At 41.5% G+C, this 21,781-nt stretch overlaps 1 protein-coding gene across 10 annotated transcripts in view; it reads right to left on the bottom strand.

The window, feature by feature from the left end:
• Nucleotides 1-21,781, bottom strand: part of znf609b (zinc finger protein 609b) — a 229,662-nt gene that overhangs the window by 55,577 nt on the left and 152,304 nt on the right. For all 10 annotated transcript variants that reach the window (XM_072553228.1, XM_072553229.1, XM_072553232.1 and 7 more), the window contains one exon: nucleotides 3,725-3,812. In XM_072553228.1, the coding sequence (XP_072409329.1) occupies nucleotides 3,725-3,812 (88 nt within the window). The remainder of the gene's footprint in view (nucleotides 1-3,724; nucleotides 3,813-21,781) is intronic.

Here is a 21,781-nt window from a genome sequence, read left to right as displayed (position 1 = left end):
AGTCATAAGGTGGGGGAATGGATCTGGGTGGGATACTCTTCGGAGGGTCAGTGTGGATTTGTTGGGCCAAAGTTGCCTATTTCCACACTGTAGGGATTCTATTAGGAAAGGGGTTTACAAATGCTTTTGGATGTTTTTCAAATTTTTGATGGTATGAAGAGAGTTAATTGGAGTAAACTGTTCTCAGGTAAAGGGATGACTCACAACTGGGACGCTTTCAAAAGTGAGATCATGGGAGTTCAGAGGCATTATGTGCCTGTAAGAGTGAAAAGTAAGTTTGCTAAGAATAGGGAACAATGGATGAATAAAAATATTGAGGCTCTGATCAAGGCTAAGGAGTCATTTTGGTAGAGACAATGGCGATCAAGTGAATCTCTTGAAGAGTAGAAGGGATGCAAGGAAATCAGGAGGGCAAAAAGGGAATATGAGATAACCTTATCTTCCAAGGCTAAAGATAATCCAAAGAGATTCTACAAATACATGAAGAGCGAAAAAGTAACTAGGAGAAAATAGGGCCCCTTAAAGATCAATGAGGTTGTCTGTGTGTAGAACCGCAGGAGATGAGAGATAATAAACAAATATTTTACATCAGTTTCTACTGTAGAGTAAGAAATGGAGGTTAGGCAACTTGGGAAAATAAATACAGAGGCCTTGAAAACAGTCCACATTAAGTAAAAGGAAGCACTGCATGTCTTAAAGATCCAAGGTGGATAAATCTCCAGGATCTGATCAAATATATCCCAGGGCATTGTGAGAAGTTAGGGAAGAAATTGCTGGAGACCTAAGAGAGATATTTGCATCATTTGCAGCCTTGGGTGAGGTTAGATGTGAGAGTTTGGCATTCATGGTAGGTAAGTTCATGGAGGAGATTCTGTGAGATAAGAATTACATACATTTGGGGAGGCAAGGTCTGATTAGGGATAGTCAGCATGGCTTTGTGCATGGGAAGTCATGTCTCACTAACTTGAGTGAGGACATAACCAAAAAGATTGAGGAGGACAGAGCAGTAGACATTTTCTACATGGACTAAGCCTTTGACAAGGTTCCATACGGTAAACTAATTAGTGAAGTTAGATCACATGGATTCAGGGAAAGCTTGCCAAATGGATATTAAATTGGCTTGACAGTTGGTGGTGAACTGGAGGCCTGTAACCAATGGTGTTCTGCAGAGGTTGGTGTTGGGTCCACTTTTGTTTGTAATTTATATAAACAATTTGGATGAGAATTTAGGAGACATGGTTACGAGGTTTGCAGATGACACTAAAATTGGTGGCATTGTCAGCAGTGAAGATTATAAAGGAATCTTGATCAATCAGGCCAATGGGCTGAGCAGTGGCAGATGGAGTTTAATTTGGATATAAATGTGAGGTATTGCATTTTGGAAAAACAAACAAGGGTAAGACTTATACAGTTAATGGCAGAGCCCTGGGTAGCACTGTCAAGCAAAGAAACCAAGGAGTTCAGGCATATAGTTCTTTGGAAGTTGCATCACATGTAGACAGGGTGGTTAAGAACATGTTTAGCATGCTCGCCTTCATTGCTTAGACTACTGAGTTTAGGAGTTGGGACATTATTGGTGAGACCACGTTTGGAGAACTGTGTACAGTTCTGGTTGCCCTGCTCTCGAAAGGATATTATTAAATAGAGGGTTCAGAAAACATTTATCAGGATAGACTGGGACTTTTATCACCAAAGTATACAAGGTTGAGTTGGACCTTATAGACATTTATAAAATCATGAAGGGCATAGATAAGATGAATAGTAACGGTCAGTTGCCTAGGGTGGGGCAGCTCAAAAGTAGGGGGCATATTTTTTAGGAGAAAGATTTGAAAGGGACCTGAGGGGCAACACTTTCACAAACAGGGTGGTTTGTGTGTGGAATGAACTGCCAGAGGAAGTGGTAGGTGCAAGTACAGTTATTTTTAAAAGACATTTGGATGGGTACATAAATAGGAAAGGTTTAAAGGATATGGGCCAAATGCAGGCAAGTGGAATGAATTTAGTTTGGGAAACTTGGTTGGCATGGATGAGTTGGACTGAAGTGTTTGTTTCTGTGCTGCATGACTCTGTGGATGCCTTCCAATAATCTACTTTAGTGAGGTTTGTGCTTAGCTGGGGTATCAAGGTGACTCGTGAAAAAATGTTGGCATGGACGGCTCACTACAATTGTCCTGATCAACCTCAGTTGATGCAGGGGAAAATCTGGTTTCTGCACAACACTGTCCCACATCAAACCAGGTGGGATCAGAAGCATTTGGGAGAAAGGAGTGCAGGTGAAAGTCATTTCCAATCATATTTTGTTGAATTCGACTGGCACCATGCCCTTGTATTAATGCAAAACTCTTCAACGTTCGGACAATTTCCATGCTGGCTGTGTTACAGTGTGTTACAATCTAACTTGCATACAAATTCACAGAATTAAGCCAATTAAAGATTAAAGTGAGGTACTGAAAGGGACAACATGGCAATATTCACTGTTCCCAAGCTAATTAGAACAGCCCAGCAAATTTCCCAATACATTTATTGACTGAAAAGTCCACCCTTCTTACATCAAAGTTATTTTAAGTATCTAATAAAAATATTGGCATGAATCTGGACTTTACAACAATTATATTGCCTTGTTCTAGCTATTTGACAATTCAAAACAAAACTTAAAGCATTAAAAACATGCCTGGATCATCAGAGATAGTATAACTGCTGTCAGAAGTTTGAACAACTGTAGTGAGGGGTGATGAGAGCACAAAGGATCCTGAGCCAATACAAGATGTTCAAACACATGACAGGAAAACAGAGGCAAACACCAGGACAGTTAAAGGAACAGTTAGATGGCATTAGCGGGGGGGACTGTGGATCATTCAGCACCACAAACATCTCTCATTGCACCTATTTTGTTGAGACTAGGCCTGTAACCAGACAAGGAAACGGACTGTCTATGGGAAATTGGAGAAGATTTGTAGCTCAGGTTGTAAGTTTGCTCGCTGAGCTGGTAGATTTGTTCTCAGACGTATCATCACCATGGCAGGTAACATCATCAGAGAGCCTCAGATGAGGTGCTGGTGTTCTGTTCTTGCTTGCCATTTATCTGTCTTGGTCTGTTGTGGTGGGTGATACCATTTCCGGTTCTTTTTCTAAGAGGCTAGTAAACGGGGTCCAAATCCATATGCTTGTTAATGGGGTTTCTGTTTGATTGCCAGGCCTCAGGGAATTCCCGTGCATGTCTTTGTTTAAACTGCCCCGAGATGGACATAATTGTTCCAGTCAACTGGAGTCCCTTTTCGTCTGTGTGTGTGTATACTAGTGAAAGTTGGTCATGTCTTTTGGTGGTTAGTTGCTGCTCATGTATCCTGGTGGCTTGTGTCCTGCCTATTGTCCAATGTAATGTTTGTTGCAGTCCTTGCAGGGTATTTTGTATATGATGTTCGCTCTGCTGATTGTTGGTACAGGGTCCTTTAAATTCATCAGCAGCTGTTTCAGTGTGGTGGTGGGTTTGTGGGCTACCATGATGCCTAGGGGCCGGAGTAGTCTGGTCGTCATCTCCGAGATGTCTTTAATGTTGGCGGGGTGTCTACAGTCTCTGGGCGTGTTATGTAGGAATCGGTGGCCTGTGAATGGTCTATGTACAACAGTGGTCACCAGGGTGTTACGGGTCATTCAGGTATTTACTATTCCAATATTCTCTCACCACAAATTTCCTTTACCTCCACAGCCTTATCCCTTTGCTCACCTTGGGGGTGCCCAGTCATGTCTTGTGCAATCCAGAAGCGTTCCAACATAAGTTTTGTTCCGCCAAGTCACATTCACCACCAGTACACCTGGTAAAAGGATGGAGAAAAAGAGAGAAACAGGTTTTAGACAATTGGCTTATTAGAAAATCATCATAGGCCTAGGTGTTGAATTGAGATGACAATGCAAATTAAAGAAGTAATATAATTCATAATTGAACTAAGAAAAGCATAAAATAATTTATGATCATGAATAATTACATTGCAAAACACAGGTATTCTTAACTGACGTAATAAAAATGAAAGGTTTATTGCATTCTGCATTTTAAAGTCCATCATTCATATACTGTCAGCCCAAGTTTATTAAATTTCATTTATTCATTCACAGGATGAGGGTGCCGCTGGTTAGGCAGCCTTTATTGCTCAGAGGGCAGTTAAAAGTCAACCACATTGCTGTGGGTCTGGAGTCATTTCCCTAAACAACATCAGTGAACCTTTGGGCTTTTCCAACAATCGGCAATGGTCATCATTCAACTCTTAATTACAGATATTCATTGAACTCAAGTTCTGCCATTTGCTATGGCAGAGTTCAAACCCAAGTCCCCAGAATATTATGTGGTTCTCTGGATTAACAGTCCAGCGATAATATCACTAGGCGATTGCCTCCGTACTATTTGTGAGTTTTCTAAAGTATGGGATTAACCTGTCTAGTCCTCTATTCATTCTGCATCTTATTTGTAGTTTGGTATCTTTTCCCATTGAAAATGAAATATTCGCCAGATAACTTCCAGTTTAATTAAAGAAAAACTAACCATAAAGCTGTTTGCTGCACCCATGTTCATAAATAAGCGAGGCGTTTAGAGAATTAGAGATTTATTAAGAGGATTTGCTTGCAGGAGGCTAGCATCTGTGGATATGTGACTTTGCATTCTGCCATGCTCAAAACTCAAGTTGAACCAGTGAGTTGAACAATTTCAGTACAGTTGCTGCATCACATTTAATTCTTCACGAGATGCAAAAAACAATTTGTATTCAATTTTTTTTGACAAATAGAACAAGAGATCTCTAGTAAATCTGTCCCTTTCCTACAAGCTCCTCAGAGAGGAAAGTAACATGTTGAAACTTAACCTTTGTTAAATATCGAATGCAGGTAACAGGTTAGCACAAGAGAGTCTGTGGCATCAGCCCCCATCTTAACGAGCCTTCCAACTTCAGTCCAATTAGAAGTACGTGAGACTTAGAGTCATAGAGACGTATAGCATGGAAACAGACTCTTCAGTCCAACCCGTCCATGCCGACCAGATATCCCAACCCAATCTAGTCCCACCTGCCAGCACCTGGCCCATATTCCTCCAAACCTTTCCTATTCATAAACCCATCCAAATGCCTTTTAAATGTTGCAATTGTACCAGCTTAACTTAGGATATTTTATTCCTTAGAAGTGTTATGTTGTGCAGGTAAAAACTTCCTATTATCTCTGGTCACTCAGGATTTATTGTTGTCCCATTCTCCAGATGTTGAGGACTATTCTGTGGCTCTGTTTACCAGCAGTCAATAATGATCTTGGTGTTGGTGTGCTGACTTTGGAATAGGCAGTGTGCACAATACGATGAATTGGAGGCCTAGACTACTGCAACTTGTCACAGCCAGCAGAACATGGATGCATAGGTCACTTATTCCATTAATCTAAACTTAAAGACAAAAGTGACCCCTTAGAACCAAGGAATCGAAGGACAGAACGGTTGGGCTTGCTGCCAGTCTGCATAAACAAACAAAACATCACACTGACCCGAGTACAACGAAGCCACTGTTCCAAACTTTGTCAAACTCTTTACATCCTCAAAAGAGACCATGCCAAGTTTCTGCTTCAAAATGACAAATACACAGAATTCGAGCCTTATTGTAATCACTAATCAAACCTTCCAGGGTCAGCTGGCATGTTATTAAAACAACATAAACAGTGCCAGCTCTCAAAAGGACACAGTCATAACCATTTTATTCCGAGCCACTACTTGTAACATGGCAGTTACCCAACTTAATCAAGCAAGGTCCAAAATATCTTTTAGAGTTCAGGTTGCACAGCAATCGTTTTGTGCAACTCCAGCAGAACAGGATACAGATAAGCTAATTCAACACATTGTGTACCTGCACTGCCAGAATTCCAGAAATACACACAATAGATTGCTTTGAAGAGTTTATAAAAGCATTCAAAGCAAGACTATGCAGCAGTCAGGGACAATCATGAGCCCTCAGTCTCGCTTCCCTGTTTGTTTCACATAGACGCAGAACACTTCCTTTTGAAGAGTGGATGCCCCCGCCCACCCCATTATATAATTGTGTAGGAATGGACTGGAAAGCCGACAGTCCAAATCCCATGTCTCTGTTTGGGTAATAGACCAGAACGTGTGCATCATTCCTGCCTCCAACTCACTGCTAAGATATTGTCTCATCGCATGGGCTGCTCAGGTGTTATACAAACACCTTGTGAATCCCAGAGTCAGGTGACAGCTTCTTCACTCACTGTGAGGTTCTTTATATTAAGTACAAGGTTTTTGGACTTTGCACAGTTTTTCTGCCAGCTCTGAGACTAATTCCTGGCTGAAAGTGATGAGGATCCAGACAGGATTGAGGGTTTGATCTTCATCAGTAGGTACTGAATTTGCAGTATATTTAACCAGGAGATTTACTTTATAATTACAATCACCAAGCCAAGTCAGAACAAGAACATCTTGTAAAATACACTGCAGACTTGAAGGGAGCCAACAGGAAATGCCAATGTCTCAGCCAGCAGCTGGGATATTCTAACTGGCCTGCAGGGGGCAGACCATACCTGGTAACTGTTGTTATAGAAAGCCCAACACTCCAGCCTGACCTCTCACAGGACACCTTTTAATCTCAAACTACATGAACAGAAAGAAATACGTGATCCAAAAAGCCGACTTGAGACTCACCTGCCCCAACCAGTATCACTCCTGAGCTCTCTCCTTCTCTCCCAAAAAAAAAACCATACTCCTACCTAATGCTCCCTTTGAACTGAATGCTTCTAGTTCTTAGGAAAATATCAGACCCAGATCAAGTTTCCATCAACACCCCAGCTTCCTAACCTTGGCGTGGTCGGTTTAATTTCCTACACAGTACACAGGCGGACAGGCAACATGGAGGAAAAGCCTGACTATACCCTGGGAGTTTTCTCCAACATATGGATTGTGTGTGCGGTTGAACTACTCCCAGAGAACCTTCAGACTCAGACGACCAACTATCAAGGGAGCTTCATAATCCCTAGGGTCTGATGCAAGTCTCCTCCTTTCCCTGTAGCATCCTCTAGCTCTGAAAAAAAACCTCAAAAACTCTGCCTTCTCTAACCCACTTCTGGTCCTCACAACCAACACCCTACCATCCCCACCCCCAAAAAAAAGACTCTGGTCCCCTGCGTCTGCTAATGCTACAAGCTTCATCCCAAACTTGAAAAGTATTCCTTCACAAGTTTAGGCCCAAGGTGTGCACTTAATAATACCATAAAACACAGAAGCATCATTAGGCCACTGGCCCAATAACTCTAGTTTGCCATTTAATGAGGTCACAACTGATCTTCAACTTCATTACCCTGCCTTTTCTCCATAAGCATCGATTCCCTTACTAATTCAAAACAAAATCTCACAACCTTAGGTAGACCTAATGACCCAGTCTCCACAGCCCTCTGCTAAAGATTCACCACACTAAACAACTCACCTCTGACTTAAATGGGCCATGCTCATACTGAGATTATGCCTTCTGATCACAGACTCTCCCACAAGGGAAACAACCTTGCCATATCTACCCCATCAAGCATCCCAAGAATCTTGTGTTGCAATATAAAGTCAATTTGCATTCTTCTAAACTCCACAGAGTACAACCTCAACCAACACAGCCACTGCTCATAAGAAAAGCTATCTATACCCAGAATCAATTGAGAGAACCTTCTGGGGACAGTCTCCAATGACAGGACATCTTTGTTTAGATAAGGGAACCAAAACTGTTCAGAGTATTATAAATGCAGCGCGCCTAGTACCTTGTGTAGTTCTAGCACGACTTCTCTATTTTCATACTCCATTCCCTTTGAGTATGAAGACCAACATTCAGCATGTAATATGGAAGGCAAATGGAACGTGGGTGCTAGCTTTTTGTGACTCATGCACAAGGATCCTCAAAGCTCTGTGCTGCAGTTTTCAGCAATCTTCTTCCACTTAAATAATATTCAGCTCCTCTATTCTTTCTGCCAAAGTTCACAGCCTCACATTTTCCCACGTAACAGTCCATCAAGCTTCTGCCCCTCTCAATCTGTCTACATCCGTCTGCAGACTCCTTGTGTCATCCTCACTCCTTACCCTCCCATTTTTGTGCCATTCACAAAATTAACCATAGTACATTTGCATCCTTCATCCAAGTCATTAATAAATGTTGTACCTAACTGTGGCCTCAGCATGGTTCCCTGGAGCACTCCACTAGTCACAGATTGCCATTTTGTAAATGTCTTCTTTGTCCCAACTCTGGGACCTCTACTAGCCCTCTACCAATGCTAGTAGCCCTTCCTGATGAAGGGCTTACGCCCAAAATGTCGACTTTCCTGCTCCTTGGAGGTTGTCTGACCGGCTGTGCTTTTCCAGCACCACACTCTTGACTCTGATCTCCAGCATCTGCATTCCTTACTTTCTCCTAACAGATTACCCGCAACATCATCTTATTAAGGTGCCCAATGTGTGGTACCTTACCAGTACATCCACTATCTCTGTAACTGCTTCTTTTAATATCCTAGGCACATCCCATCAGGTCCAGGGATTTATAGGCCTTCAGCCCCATTAATTTTCTTTAATGATAATTAACTATTTACTTCCTCCCCACTCAGGCCACTTGAACATTTAGCATCTTTGGAATGCTATTACTGCCCTTTATGGTAGAGATTGATGCAAAGGATCTTTTACAAATCCTCTGACACTTCCTGGCTATCGATTATTTCCTTAACCTTGCTCTGTCAGGAGCCTGTTTTCTTTGTCCTTTCTTTTCCTTGTTGTATATTTAAAGAAGCTCCTACCATCAGTCATTATTTTAGTTTGCACTGTTTTTTTTTCACTCTTAATTATTGTTGGTAATTTTTTGTTAGCCTTTAAATATTTCACATTCCTCGGATTTATCTCTAATCTTTGCTACATTGTATAATTTTTCTTTCAATTTGATACTGAATTAATGTCCTTTGGTCAGTTTATCTCCTTCCTAAAATCCTCCTTCCTCCCTGGAATGTCTTTTGTTTTCTTATCGTCTGCTTTTGTTCATCAACTGCCTTTTCTGCTAAACTTGTTCCTCTGTCCTCCTCAGCCAACTCTGATCTTATCATTATGTAATTACCTTTGGCACAGTTGTTTCTAATCCAATATTCTCATTCTCAAACTGAATGCTAAATGTTATGGTCACTGTTTCCTTGGGGATCTCTTACACTGCTTCCTCAACTTCCTTCCGACTTTCCTCTTTTCATGGTCCTTGGTACTCCCACAACTCCGTCCTCGGTTCAGTGTCAAACTTTGTCTCAACGTTTTCCTAAATGAGCTACTTACTCGCAAGCTACTGCTATTACCTTTTGTTGTGAGAGGGGCAAGAGACAACTTTAGTGAGATTGGGAGATAGATAAATCCAAATTCTTTACTCGCTGCTTCTAAAATGACTCAACTTGACCCAGAGCAGATGATCTTGAGATACCCTTTTGTGATCTTTGCCACCAAAGCTGGAAACAATCCTGTGACCTTTGCAGAGGGTCAGTCAGAGCTGGAATGTCAAGCTATTTCTCTGGGCCTGAGAATTTTCTGTTTAACTTTAATTAATTGTTACCATTTATGACCAATTACATCATTCAATTGGCTGTTGATCTAGACTGGATCGATATGAAGCAAGCTAAGGAAATCAGTGCTGTCAGGCACAGGATCTACCTCAGCAGTCAGCTCACATACCTCTCGAGGGATCTCACACTTCCCTCTTCCCTGCAGCACGCAGTACAGCATCAATTGACCTTTAGTCAGTTGCTACTTAAGAACAAAAATCATTAACACATCCATCAGAACATGTTGTGGTAAAAACTCCTGGCTCATTTGTTGCGACAGTGATTTTAATCCAAGGGTAACAGGCTGGAGAACAATTCAAAGAAAGAAAATTAAGGAAAGATTGAATAGGGGTGCTCAAAATGATCAGGGAGCTTGACTGGATAGATACGGTGAAATTTGTCACCGGCAACCAGATCTCGATCGTGGTGAAAGAAGCCAGAGGAGGGAAACGAGGAGTTTTTTTTTGAAAAGCGCAAGTTATGGTGACCAGGACTGCACTACCTGTAGGGGGCCTGAAGCAAATTGTATAGTAGCAGTCAAAAAGGATTTTATTTTTGAGTACTCAGGAAAAGGAAACTATTCCAGGGCTATGGATAAAAGAGCAAGAATGAAATACTGTGACAACATTTTGTGACTTCAAAAAGGTTATTTTGTCCTTGGTTTTGTTTTTGAAGAGAGGTTGCAAAGGCAGAGGTGCCAAAGCATCTAGTTTACAATGGAAGGGGAGTCGGCCAATTCTTCCAGTTCAGGATTTTTTTAGCTTGTTTTACTTGTAGCAGTCATGAGATGTGAGTGTCAAGGGGAGTTGCAAGCTTCAGAAAAGAATTCCTCTGACTTCCTTCTGAAATCTATTTCTGGAAACTGTTCTCTCCTGTCTGTAAGAGTCGGTGTATGAATTTATCTTTTTGCCAAGGGGTGTGTTTATGGGATGTTACTATAATGGAACAGTTAATGAGTCAAGATGCTGTATTGGGTCAGTTAGGTTTTCCAAAAGTTAAGTTATTCTAAATTCTGCTTTCTTTAGTGGTTTTTACAAATATATCAAGGACAAAAGGGTAACTAGGGAGAGAATGGGACCCCTCAAAGATCAGCAAGGTGGCCTTTGTGTGGAGCCACAGAAGATGGGGGAAGATACTAAATGAATATTTTGCATCAGTATTTACTGTGGAAAAGGATATGGAAGATATAGACTGTAGGGAAATAGATGGTGACATCTTGCAAAATGTCCAGATTACAGAGGAGGAAGTGCTGGATGTCTTGAAATGCATAAAGGTGGATAAATCCCCAGGATCTGATCAGGTGTACCCTAGAACTCTGTGGGAAGCCAGAGAAGTGATTGCTGGGCCTCTTGCTGAGATATTTGTATCATCGATAGTCACAGGTGAGGTGCCGGAAGACTGGAGGTTGGCTAATGTGGTGCCACTGTTTAAAAAGGGTGGTAAAGACAAGCCAGGGAACGATGGACCAGTGAGCCTGACCTCGGTGATGAGCAAGTTGTTGGAGGAAATCCTGAGGGACAGGGTGTACATGTATTTGGAAAGGCAAGGACTGATTAGGGATAGTCAACATGGCTTTGTGCGTGGGAAATCATGTTTCACAAACTTAATTGAGTTTTTTGAAGAAGTAACAAAGAGGATCAATGAGGGCAGAGTGGCTGTTATGATATACATGGACTTCAGTAAGGCGTTCGACAAGATTTCCCATGGGAGACTGATTAGCAAGGTTAGATCTCATGGAATACAGGGAGAACTAGCCATTTGGATGCAGAACTTGCTCAAAAGGTAGAAGACAGAGGGTGGTGATGGAGGGTTATTTTTCAGGCTGGAGGCCTGAGACCAGTGGAGTGCCACAAGAATTGGTGCTGGGTCCTCTACTTTTTGTCATTTACATAAATGATTTGGACGCGAGCATAAGAGGTACAGTTAGTAAGTTTGCAGATAACACTGAAATTGGAGATGAAGTGGACAGTGAAGAGGGTTACCTCAGATTACAACAGGATCTGGGCCAGATGGGCCAATGGGCTGAGAAGTGGCAGATGGAGTTTAATTCAGATAAATGCGAGGTGCTGCATTTTGGGAAAGCAAATCTTAGCAGGACTTATACACTTAATGGTAAGGTCCTAGGGAGTGTTGCTGAACAAAGAGACCTTGGAGCGCAGGTTCATAGCTCCTTGAAAGTGGAGTCGCAGGTAGATAGGATAGTGAAGGCGGCGTTTGGTATGCTTTCCTTTATTGGTCAGAGTATTGAGTACAGGAGTTGGGAGGTCATGTTGCGGCTGTACAGGATATTGGTTAGGTCACTGTTGGAATATTGCGTGCAATTCTGGTCTCCTTCCTATCGGAAAGATGTTGTGCAATGTGAAAGGGTTCAGAAAAGATTTACAAGGATGTTGCCAGGGTTGGAGGATTTGAGCTACAGGGAGAGGCTGAACAGGCTGGGGCTGTTTTCCCTGGAGCGTTGGAGGCTGAGGGGTGACCTTATAGAGATTTACAAAATTATATGGGGGATGGATATGATAAATAGACAAAGTCTTTTCCCTGTGGTCGGGGAGTCCAGAACTAGAGGGCATAGGTTTAGGGTGAGGGGTGAAAGATATAAAAGAGACCTAAGAGGCAACTTTTTCACGCAGAGGGTGGTACGTGTATAGAATGAGCTGCCAGAGGAAGTGGTGGAGGCTGGTACAATTGCAACATTTAAGAGGCATTTGGATGAGTATATGAATAGGAAGGGTTTGGAGGGATATGGGCTGGGTGCTGGCAGGTGGGACTAGATTGGGTTGGGATATCTGGTCGGCGTGGACAGGTTAGACCGAGTCTCTATGACTTTAAGTGTGGTGTTTAAATAAATTGCTTTTCTTAAAGCTGAGTGGTTTGACCAGCTGCATCACACCTGGAATATCCACTCTCATCTATTTTTAAAAGAAGGAAAGGTTAGGCTAACTTCTTAAAATATTTTGAGGGGGTCTGGCCTGACCCATAACAAATCTAACTGGATTCCTCTTTCAAACAGCAAGCATGAGTTCAACGATCTGAATGATTCAATAAATGGCCAGTTGTGGAGACTTTTAAAATATCTTTCTCAGCTCCTACTCCGTTTTATGAGGTAATTTCATCAAAACATTGGGTCCTCTGAAAGTTAAACCCATCCATTGGCCTTTAGGAGTGCAAGGCAACAGAAAACTCCCACACTAACTGTGGGGATGTATGAGAGAGCATCAAAAGAGCAGAAAAGAAGAGTAAACTGCATGACCAGTTCCCTTAACACACCGTCAAAGGGCACAGGCTTTCAGAGGTGGGGAAAAAAAAACAAGTTACAGCACATGCCAGGTATTGAGTTCACTGTAGTGAAGTTAACAGGCTGGGAACAGTTCAGAGATGATAAGACTGTGCTCCACAAAATGGATATATTGATTTCTGCTCATCAGAAAACAAAGTGACACCAATTATCGTGAGGCAGAGTTAACCCTACAACACGCTTAACACTGCATGGTGTAATGGGGATGTGGTAAATGATGGAGTACCGAATACACATGTTTGAAAGAGAATTATTTCTCCCCAGTCCCCAGCAATATCATTCCACCTGGAACAATGTTTGAAACTGCTTTATCCTGCCCCATTCTTTAAATAGCTGTTTCTCCACACTACAACAGGCCAGACGTGATACAACGGCCTTGCATATTGATCCTGCTTGGCCCACACAGTTTGTAGTCGGCACTGCCATTAAGCAAGAACCCTGTTAGCTTCACTTCACTTAACGTGTCAGCACAGGTTACAGATATTTCAACTCATTGAGAATCAGCGTGCTGCCTTCACAGAATGCATAACAGACCATTCAACACAACAGGAATTCTGCTCCACACAAGATCACTTCCACAGTTTATTTCATTGACTTCTCCTTCGTGCAGTTATCCAGTTTCCCTTTAAATGCATCTATCTATTCATATCAAGTGTGACAAGTCCAACAGTAGGCTCCACATGCAAAGCACTCTCTGGGTGAAGAGGTTTTCCCTGAAACCCTGATAAGGTAGCTTTCAATAAATCAAATATTTATGGTTCCTACTATTGAACACCACAGAAATGGAATCCTCTTCATTATATTTACCTAACAAAATCCCATTCTAATGTTAACACCCTCAGTCTTCTCTCACTCTTTCTTTGGGAAAAAAAAGACCTCTATCTGATCAATTGTTCTTGATTGTTAAAACCCTCATCAGTTCTGGTATTATTCTGATGGACAGATGAGGAATTGACCTTTCAAACCCACCTTGGTTGGCTACAGTAAAAGCTTCAAAATTCTTTTGAGCAGGCAGCTATAATCACACTTCATTTAAAACACAAGACACAAAATTAGGAGCTAATTAGTAAAGTAGTTTAAAGGAATGAGAAATTTTGTTACTTAACTAACCCGGAGATAAATAGTAAATTGCTGCATCAAACACAGTTGATACAGGTTTAAAATGTCAAGGTGTCTAGTATAAAATAAGGAGATATCAATAGACATTCTTCAAAAAAATGTAAAAGGTGTTGAGCTATTAGATTTTAACCTGAGACCACGGCTGTTTAATTATTAATATGTATCCTCAGCAGTGGCAAAATCTGTAGATATCCTTGATTTCTTAATAAATGGGTATTTCTCCAGATTTTTTTTAATCACGGAGCTCAGTTTTGAGAGAGGCTGGGAGAAACAAGAGAGAGCAAATCTTCCAGGTCTGCGTTATGAATCTATTTTCTTCTCTCTCTCTCTCTCTCTCTCTCTCCCCACCAAATAGCTATTGCTTGAAATAGATTAATTTATGTATTCCCATGTCAGGATTGATTTCCTTTAAGCTGGATTATTTGCAGGAAACTTTCATGCTCACATGTGACACTCCCAGGAAGTAGCGAATCAAACAAGATCTAAATTACAATGCCTCTTTACAATAATGTTCATTTCAGTTCAGACTGATTCTTGTTTATCGATGGTTTCACAAGCTCAGCCCAATTTAGTAGATTGATCATGGGAAATTGGCAGAGGTAATCATGAGGAACATTCATTGAATGGAACGAGGACAGATTTCCAGAATGATGTGTTGTGAACCCAACCAGGGATTTGGTTATTTTGGATCAGGTCATGTGTAAAGAGGCAGATTTCAGGAACAGGGTCCAAGTAAAAGATCCTCCAGGAATGGTGACCATAACATGATAGACTCTAGTGTTCAGTTTGAGGGTGAGAAACTTGGATCAGAAACAACTGTGTTAAACTTAATTACGGGTAGATTAGATTAGATTAGATACTCTACAGTATCTAATCTTCGGCCCAACAAGTCCATACCGACCCTCCAAAGAGCAACCCACCCAGACCCATTCCCCTTCCTGATATTCACCCCTGACTAATGCACCTAACACTATGGGAAATTTAGAATGGCCAGTTCCCCTGAGCTGCACATCTTCGGATTGTGGGAGGAAACCGCAACACCTGGAGGAAACCTACGCAGACACGGGGAGAATGTGCCAACTCCACACAGACAGTCGCCCGAAACAATTAAATAAGAATTCTAGGCTAGAGTGGACTTGGATAAGAGTGCAGCAGAAAAAGCTGTTGGGGAAAAACAACAGATGCTTAAGAAAATAGTTTGTGATTCACAGCAAAAGTACAGCCCAATGTGAAGCGGAATTCTAGGAAGGGAATAAACCCAGCATGGCTAACCAGGGAAATTAAGAAAAATGGATAGAAAGAGCTTCTTTCAATACACAGAGAGAGGGAGGTAACAGTGAAAGAGGCTGCTTGGAGAACTAGGCTGGGGAAACAATGATGGGGAGCCAGGAAATGACACAAGGTCAGTTAGCTTAACATCTGCCAATGAAAAAACGTTAAGGAGGCTATTATAAAGGACTAATTATCAAGGCATTTAGATACGCATTAAGCAGAGTCAGCATGGCTTCGTGAATAGGAAACCATGCCTGACAAATTCATTAGAATACCCTGCGATGGTAACAAACAGGAGAGATAAAGGAAAACCAATCGATACACAAGATATTTGGATTTCCAAAAAAGAATTTCAATAAACTACTACACATAAAACTACATAATTAGAGAACAGCCCATCACGTTGGAGTTGGTATACAGAACAATCTCGATTATCTGAACATCAGTTATCTGAATTTCGGATTACCCAAACATTCAAAGTCCCGTAAAAATGCTATCCGTTATCTGAACAATCCATTTTCCAAACTCTCAGTTATCCGTACAAAGTACTCCCTGTCCGGCTTGTTCAGATAATTGAGGTTGTTCTGTATTAGCATAGAAAGAGGATTAGTTAATAAATAGAAGACAGAGTGTTAAGTTGAAGGGGCATTTTCAGGATGGCAACCTGCAACTAGTGGAGTCCTACAGCAATTAACGCTGCAACTATTTTCAGTAGGTATTAATAACTTAGATGAGGAAGTGAATGCATTATAGCCAAGACTGCATATGATACAAAAATAGGTGGGATGGCAAAAAGTGACGCTGACACAGGGAAATAGGTCATAGAGATGTACAGCACAGAAACACACCCTTCCATCCAACTCATTCATGCCACCCAGATATCCTGAATTAATCTAGTCCCATTTGCCAGCACTCAGCCCATACCATTCATTGCTGAAGGGCTTTTGCCTGGAATGTCTATTTTCCTGCTCCTCAGATGCTGCCTGATCTGCTGTGCTTTTCCAGCACCACTCTAGTCTTGACTCCGATCTCCAGCAGCTACAGTACCCACTTCTGCCTTCCCTCTAAACCCTGCCTATTCATATACCCATCCAAATGTCTTTTAAATGTTGCAATTGTACCAGCATTCACCACTTCCTCTGGAAGCTCATTCCATAGATGCACTGCCCTCTGCATGAAAACATTGCTCCTTAGGTCACTTTTAAAATTTTCTCCTCTCACCCTAAACCTATGCCCTCTAGTCCAGGGGAAAGATCCTGTATATTTACCCTATCCATGCCCCTCATGAGGTTCCCGTTCCAGGGAAAACAGCCCGAGCCTATTCAGCCTCTCCCTAGAACTCAAACCCTCCAACTCTAGCAACATCCTTGTAAATCTTTTCTGAATCCTTTCAAATTTCACAACGTTCTTCCTACGGGAGGGAGACGGAAATTGCACACAAAAATGGCCTAACCAATATCCTGCAGAGCAGAAACATGAGCTACCAACTCCTGTACTCAATGCTCTGACCAATATAGGAAAGCATACCAAAAGCCTTCTTCACTATCCTACCTACCTGCGACTCCACTTTCAAGGAACTATGAACCTGCACTCCAAGGTCTCTTTGTTCAGCAACACTCCCTAGGACTTTACCATTAAGTGTGTTAGTCCTGCCCTGATCTGCTTTTCCAAAATGCAGCACCTCGCATTTATCTAAATTAAACTCAATCGGCCACTCCTTGGCCTGTCTGATCAAGATCCTGTTGTAATCTGAGGTATCTTTCTTTGCTGTCCACTACACCTCCAATTTTGGTGTCATCGGTAAACTTGCTAACTATACCTCCTAACTTCACATTCCAAATCATTTATTTCAATGATGAAAAACAGTGGACCCAACACCGACCCTTGTGACCATCCACTGGGTTAAGTGGATGGACAAAAACTTGGCAGATGGAACACTGTGGGAAAATGTGAGGTTGTGCACATGGATAGGAAGAATAGAAGAGCTGGACATTATTTAAATGAGGAGAGCCTGAGAAAGCTGTAGCACAGATACATTTGGGATCCTTGTGCACGAATTACAAGTTGCTCACATATAGATTTAGCAGATAATAGGGAAGGCAAATGGAATATTGGCCTATATTTCAAAGGGAATGGAATATAAAAATTGGGAAGTCTTGCTAAAATTATACAAGACAGTAGTTAGACTAGAATAATGTGAATAGTTTTGGTCTCCTTACCTAAGAAAAGACATAATGCAGTGCAGATAGTCCAGGGAAGGCTCACTCAGTTGACCCCAAGCACAGAACAATTGTTTTATAAGGACAGGTTTCTGTGATTAGATTTGTACTCATTAAAGTTTACAAGAATGAAAGATCTTACAGCAACATATAAGATACTTTGAGGGCTTGACAGAGCAGATATGTAGAGGTTGTTTCCCCTTGTAGGAGAGAGTAGCACCACAAGGCAGAGTATGGACTCACTCATTTAAGGACATTTTTCTCTGAGTGTAGTGAACCTGTGGAATTCTTTAACACTGTCAGGGCTGTATCGTTAAGTATATTCAAGAGTGAGAGACTGATTTTTAGTCAGAGGAATCAAAGGTGTTGGGCATAAGGTATTTAAGCAGAGTCAAGGATGATCAGCTCAGCCACAATCTCACTGAATGGCAAAGAGGACTCAATTGGCCGAATGGTCTACTTCTGCTCCTTTGGTCAAGTGACCACTCTGACCATCTTATAACTGTTTTTTTTTACACTTTAAAAATTATTCTAGTCAATCTCTGGCAAGGCTGACATTTGTTGCCCATCCCTAGTTACAAACTGATTGGCTCCTGGGCCATTTCAGATGCAATTAAGAGTCAACCACATTGCTGTGTAAGTCAGACAAAGTAAGGATGACCTATTTCCTTTCTTAAAAAAGGTCATTACTGAACCGGATGGATTTTTTCTCCAATCAGTGGTCGCTATTAGTCTAGCTTTTAATCTCACTTGTTTTGTCATTGACTTCAAATTTCACCATCCAGCAAATCAGGATTCGAATCCATGTCTCTGAACCATTCGCCTGGTACTCCAGATTACTACACCAGTGACATTACCACCACACCATCATGTATTTAAATCAGACAATGCAAATGACTACCATCATAATGTCGCCAAATTATTTTTGCACTTTCATTACACTTCAATATTTTTTTTACAACATGATAGCTGAAGTGCACAGAATACGAAGTGTGGTTTCAACAAGCTTTTGTGCAAGCTTAAATAACTTATCTAATTTTCAATTTTAACCCCATTTGAAATGAACCTCGGTGCTCTGATTGCTGGTTTTTACAGCTTGGATAATGTCCCATTGATCTTTTCATACTTTGCATATCAATAGTCCTAGACTCCCTTGATCCCTATCCCAATTACTTCTAAAGCATATGTGGTCGTTTTATTTCTCCTTCCAAAATCTCTCACTTCGTTGGGTTTAAGTGCGTTAGCCATTTTCACAATTTTGGTATGGTGTCTTGCATTTTGTCATAGTTGTGCTTCTACTTCTCCAGCTTGGCAACTTTCTGAGTCTAGAGACCAAGTTATTGATATAAATGGCAAACTATAATGGTCCCACCACTCCAAGCCCGAGGAAAACCAACTCTCACATTCTGCCACGTTGCAACATTTAGAAGACATTGGACAGGTATTTGAACAGGTAAGGTTTAGAGGGATATGGGCCAAATGCAGGCAAGCTGGATTAGTTTAATTTGGGAAACTTGGTGGGTATGGTCGAGTTGGGCCGAAGGGTCTGTTTCCATTCTGTATGAATTTGAGTAACTATCTATTCATCCCTTCGTTCTGTCAATACTTGTATCATTGTTGTGTGTTTGTGTTTGAACGACTGAGCATTAGAAACACACGTATATACACACACACACACCCCTACTCTGTAACCTGACCCACACTGAGGTAATGTGTGCCTAATCGGAATGGTATGTGAGCAAGCAATCTGTACAACAAATTCACTTTTCATTAGGAATAAAAAACATCAGCGTTTCCTGAAACCTGACCGCTCCTCAGCATTTACGCAGACGGGCTTGACTAGCTGCCAGAGGTCACCCTGCAGTCGTTTACCAGCAGTTCAGTATTTGAACAGAACCAACACTAAAAAGACAGATTACTTCCCTTCCCTCCAGATAGGTCTCTGCTTCCTCACCCATACACTGTTCTACACCGACAACAGCCTTTCCCCAACAGTAGCCTGTAAATTCCTGGAACTGTGTTTTGGAACTAGGAAAAAGTAAATTTGTGGCTTTTCCTCAGGTCTAATTTGCAAGTGAGTGAGTTGTGCTGGTTTTATTATGAAACACCACACATAGCACATGGATTTCCTCCATTGAGTGTTTCCAAGAAACATCCACCAATACTTCTCTACTTATTCATGTTTAAGGGTTCTGTATTTACATCGGCAAAATTTCAGGCACATCCCAAAGATAACTGAAGTCAGTATAATTGAAATTTGAGGAGATTTTCTTTCAAATTCTTTTAGAATTTTTCTTACTGAAATCTACACCAGACTTTATTGAACTTAAATACACACTGCAGGGAGAGCTAGACTGTGCATCAGTGACATATCAGAGCATTAGTGAAATTTTACCAAGAGTATTTCTGCTTCATCCTCTAGATTCGATGGGTTGAACAAATGTCCTTCTCAAAAGCAGCTCTGCAAGCATTTCGAAAAAACTCCTGCAAAATCAACTGCTGGACTAGACCCTGCCCTGAATAGCTGACAACCTTCTCGCTGGCTAGGTCAGTCTATAGAGATGTACAGCACAGAAACAGACCCTTCCATCCAACTCATTCATGCCACCCAGATATCCTAAATTAATCCAGTCCCATTTGCCAGCATTTGGCCCATATTCCTCCAAACCCTTCCTATTCATATACCCATACAAATATGCTTTTTAAATAATCTAACTGTACCAGCCTCCACCATTTCCTCTGGCAGTTCATTCCATACACACATCACCCTTTGGGTGAAAAAGTTACCCTTCAGGTCCCTTTTAAATCTTTCCTCTCTCACCCTATGCCCTCTAGTTCTGGACTCCCCTACCTTGGGGAAAAGACCTTGGCTATTCACCCTATCCATGCCCTTCATGATTTTATACATCTCTATGTGGTCATCCCTCAACCTCCAACCCTCCAGGGGGAAAAAAGACCCAGCCTATCCAGCCTGTTTTTATAACTCAAACCTTTCAGTCTTGGGAACATCCTTTTTTTACAACACTTTCACGTTGAACAACATCTTCCCATTTTTTTAACTTTTCAAGTGACCAGTATTCCAGGGGATGCTACAAAGACTATCTGAAGCTATTCTCGAAGAGTGGCAGCACTGAAGGCGATGACTTAGAGGAACCTGCTACCAGTTAATCAAGACAGCAACAACTTATTCATCAGGCTCCATCACACTGCCTTAACGATGAGGCAAAGCACAGAGAAGGAAATGAAAAACGTCCTGCACTCCAGATTCCCTACTCTGCCAGGACTTATTTCTCCAAATAGTTAAAGGGCTGTGGATTGGCAATTGTCCTGTTCAGTCACATGAAGCTCCACAATATGAATCAGGGGATAGCTGATGATGATTTAAAGGTGCTGTGCTATAGGTTTCAGTGCACTGGAAACTGAATTTTGCACACTTCACCTCCTCACTCCAACAATCCATGACGCAGTTGGAAAATAAATCCCTGTTCTAAATAATAACAGGAGGGGACTTACGGCAACAAAGTGGCACAGAGTGAGGTGCTGTGGCTGCACAAAGCAGCCCTCTCACTGCCACATCAATTGAGAATATTGTGCTCATTCAATGGTCCCTCTTGTGTTCTGGTGAAGTTAAATGAGTTCCAACAGAAAGTTAGGCACAAGTTTCTATGAGCAAGACTGGCTCAGAAACTGATCATTTCAACATAAACACAATCAAGGAAATACCCAACCAAAATTGTTCTTCACTGATAAAATATTGAAATTTGCTGTTTCAAAGTACTCCTTCCTGATGCACTGTTTTGCAATACACTCCCAATTCAGCATAGAATTGAATGCCAGCAGTTTCCCACCTTGTTTTGTTCTGTAAGCAGTGCCACTTTGCCAACATTCTGCTTGCATCCTTTTCCGAGGACCCTGACACAGCAGCCTTTGTCCAAGCATGAACAACGGTAGCTCAAAGGCAAGGCTGTCCCCAAATACACGTGGTATCTGCATACATGGACAAGGGCTGTTCTATGACAATTAGGAGTAGGAACACTGGTCAACAATCCCTCTCTGATGATCTGTAAGGATCATCATTCTTCCCTGAAGCCACCAAGCTGAGATAAACGGATCCAACACATACTGATGTTACACTCAGCTACTCTGTGTATTAAGATTATTTATAATCCACGATGATTAAAGATCACTGACCTGATATGTCTACGGCTGTTTTCATTTCAAATTTCTAGTGTCTGCAGTAATGTGTGCTTGGATTGCTGCAACCAGTTATATTATTGTTATAAATGGTGTCTAAATCTCTCAGTTTAAT

Source organism: Chiloscyllium punctatum, chromosome 33, assembly GCF_047496795.1.
Source record: "Chiloscyllium punctatum isolate Juve2018m chromosome 33, sChiPun1.3, whole genome shotgun sequence".
In the NCBI taxonomy this organism is placed as follows: domain Eukaryota; kingdom Metazoa; phylum Chordata; class Chondrichthyes; order Orectolobiformes; family Hemiscylliidae; genus Chiloscyllium; species Chiloscyllium punctatum.
Note: the sequence above shows the minus strand (reverse complement) of the source record. Positions and strands in the feature narration are given on the sequence as shown.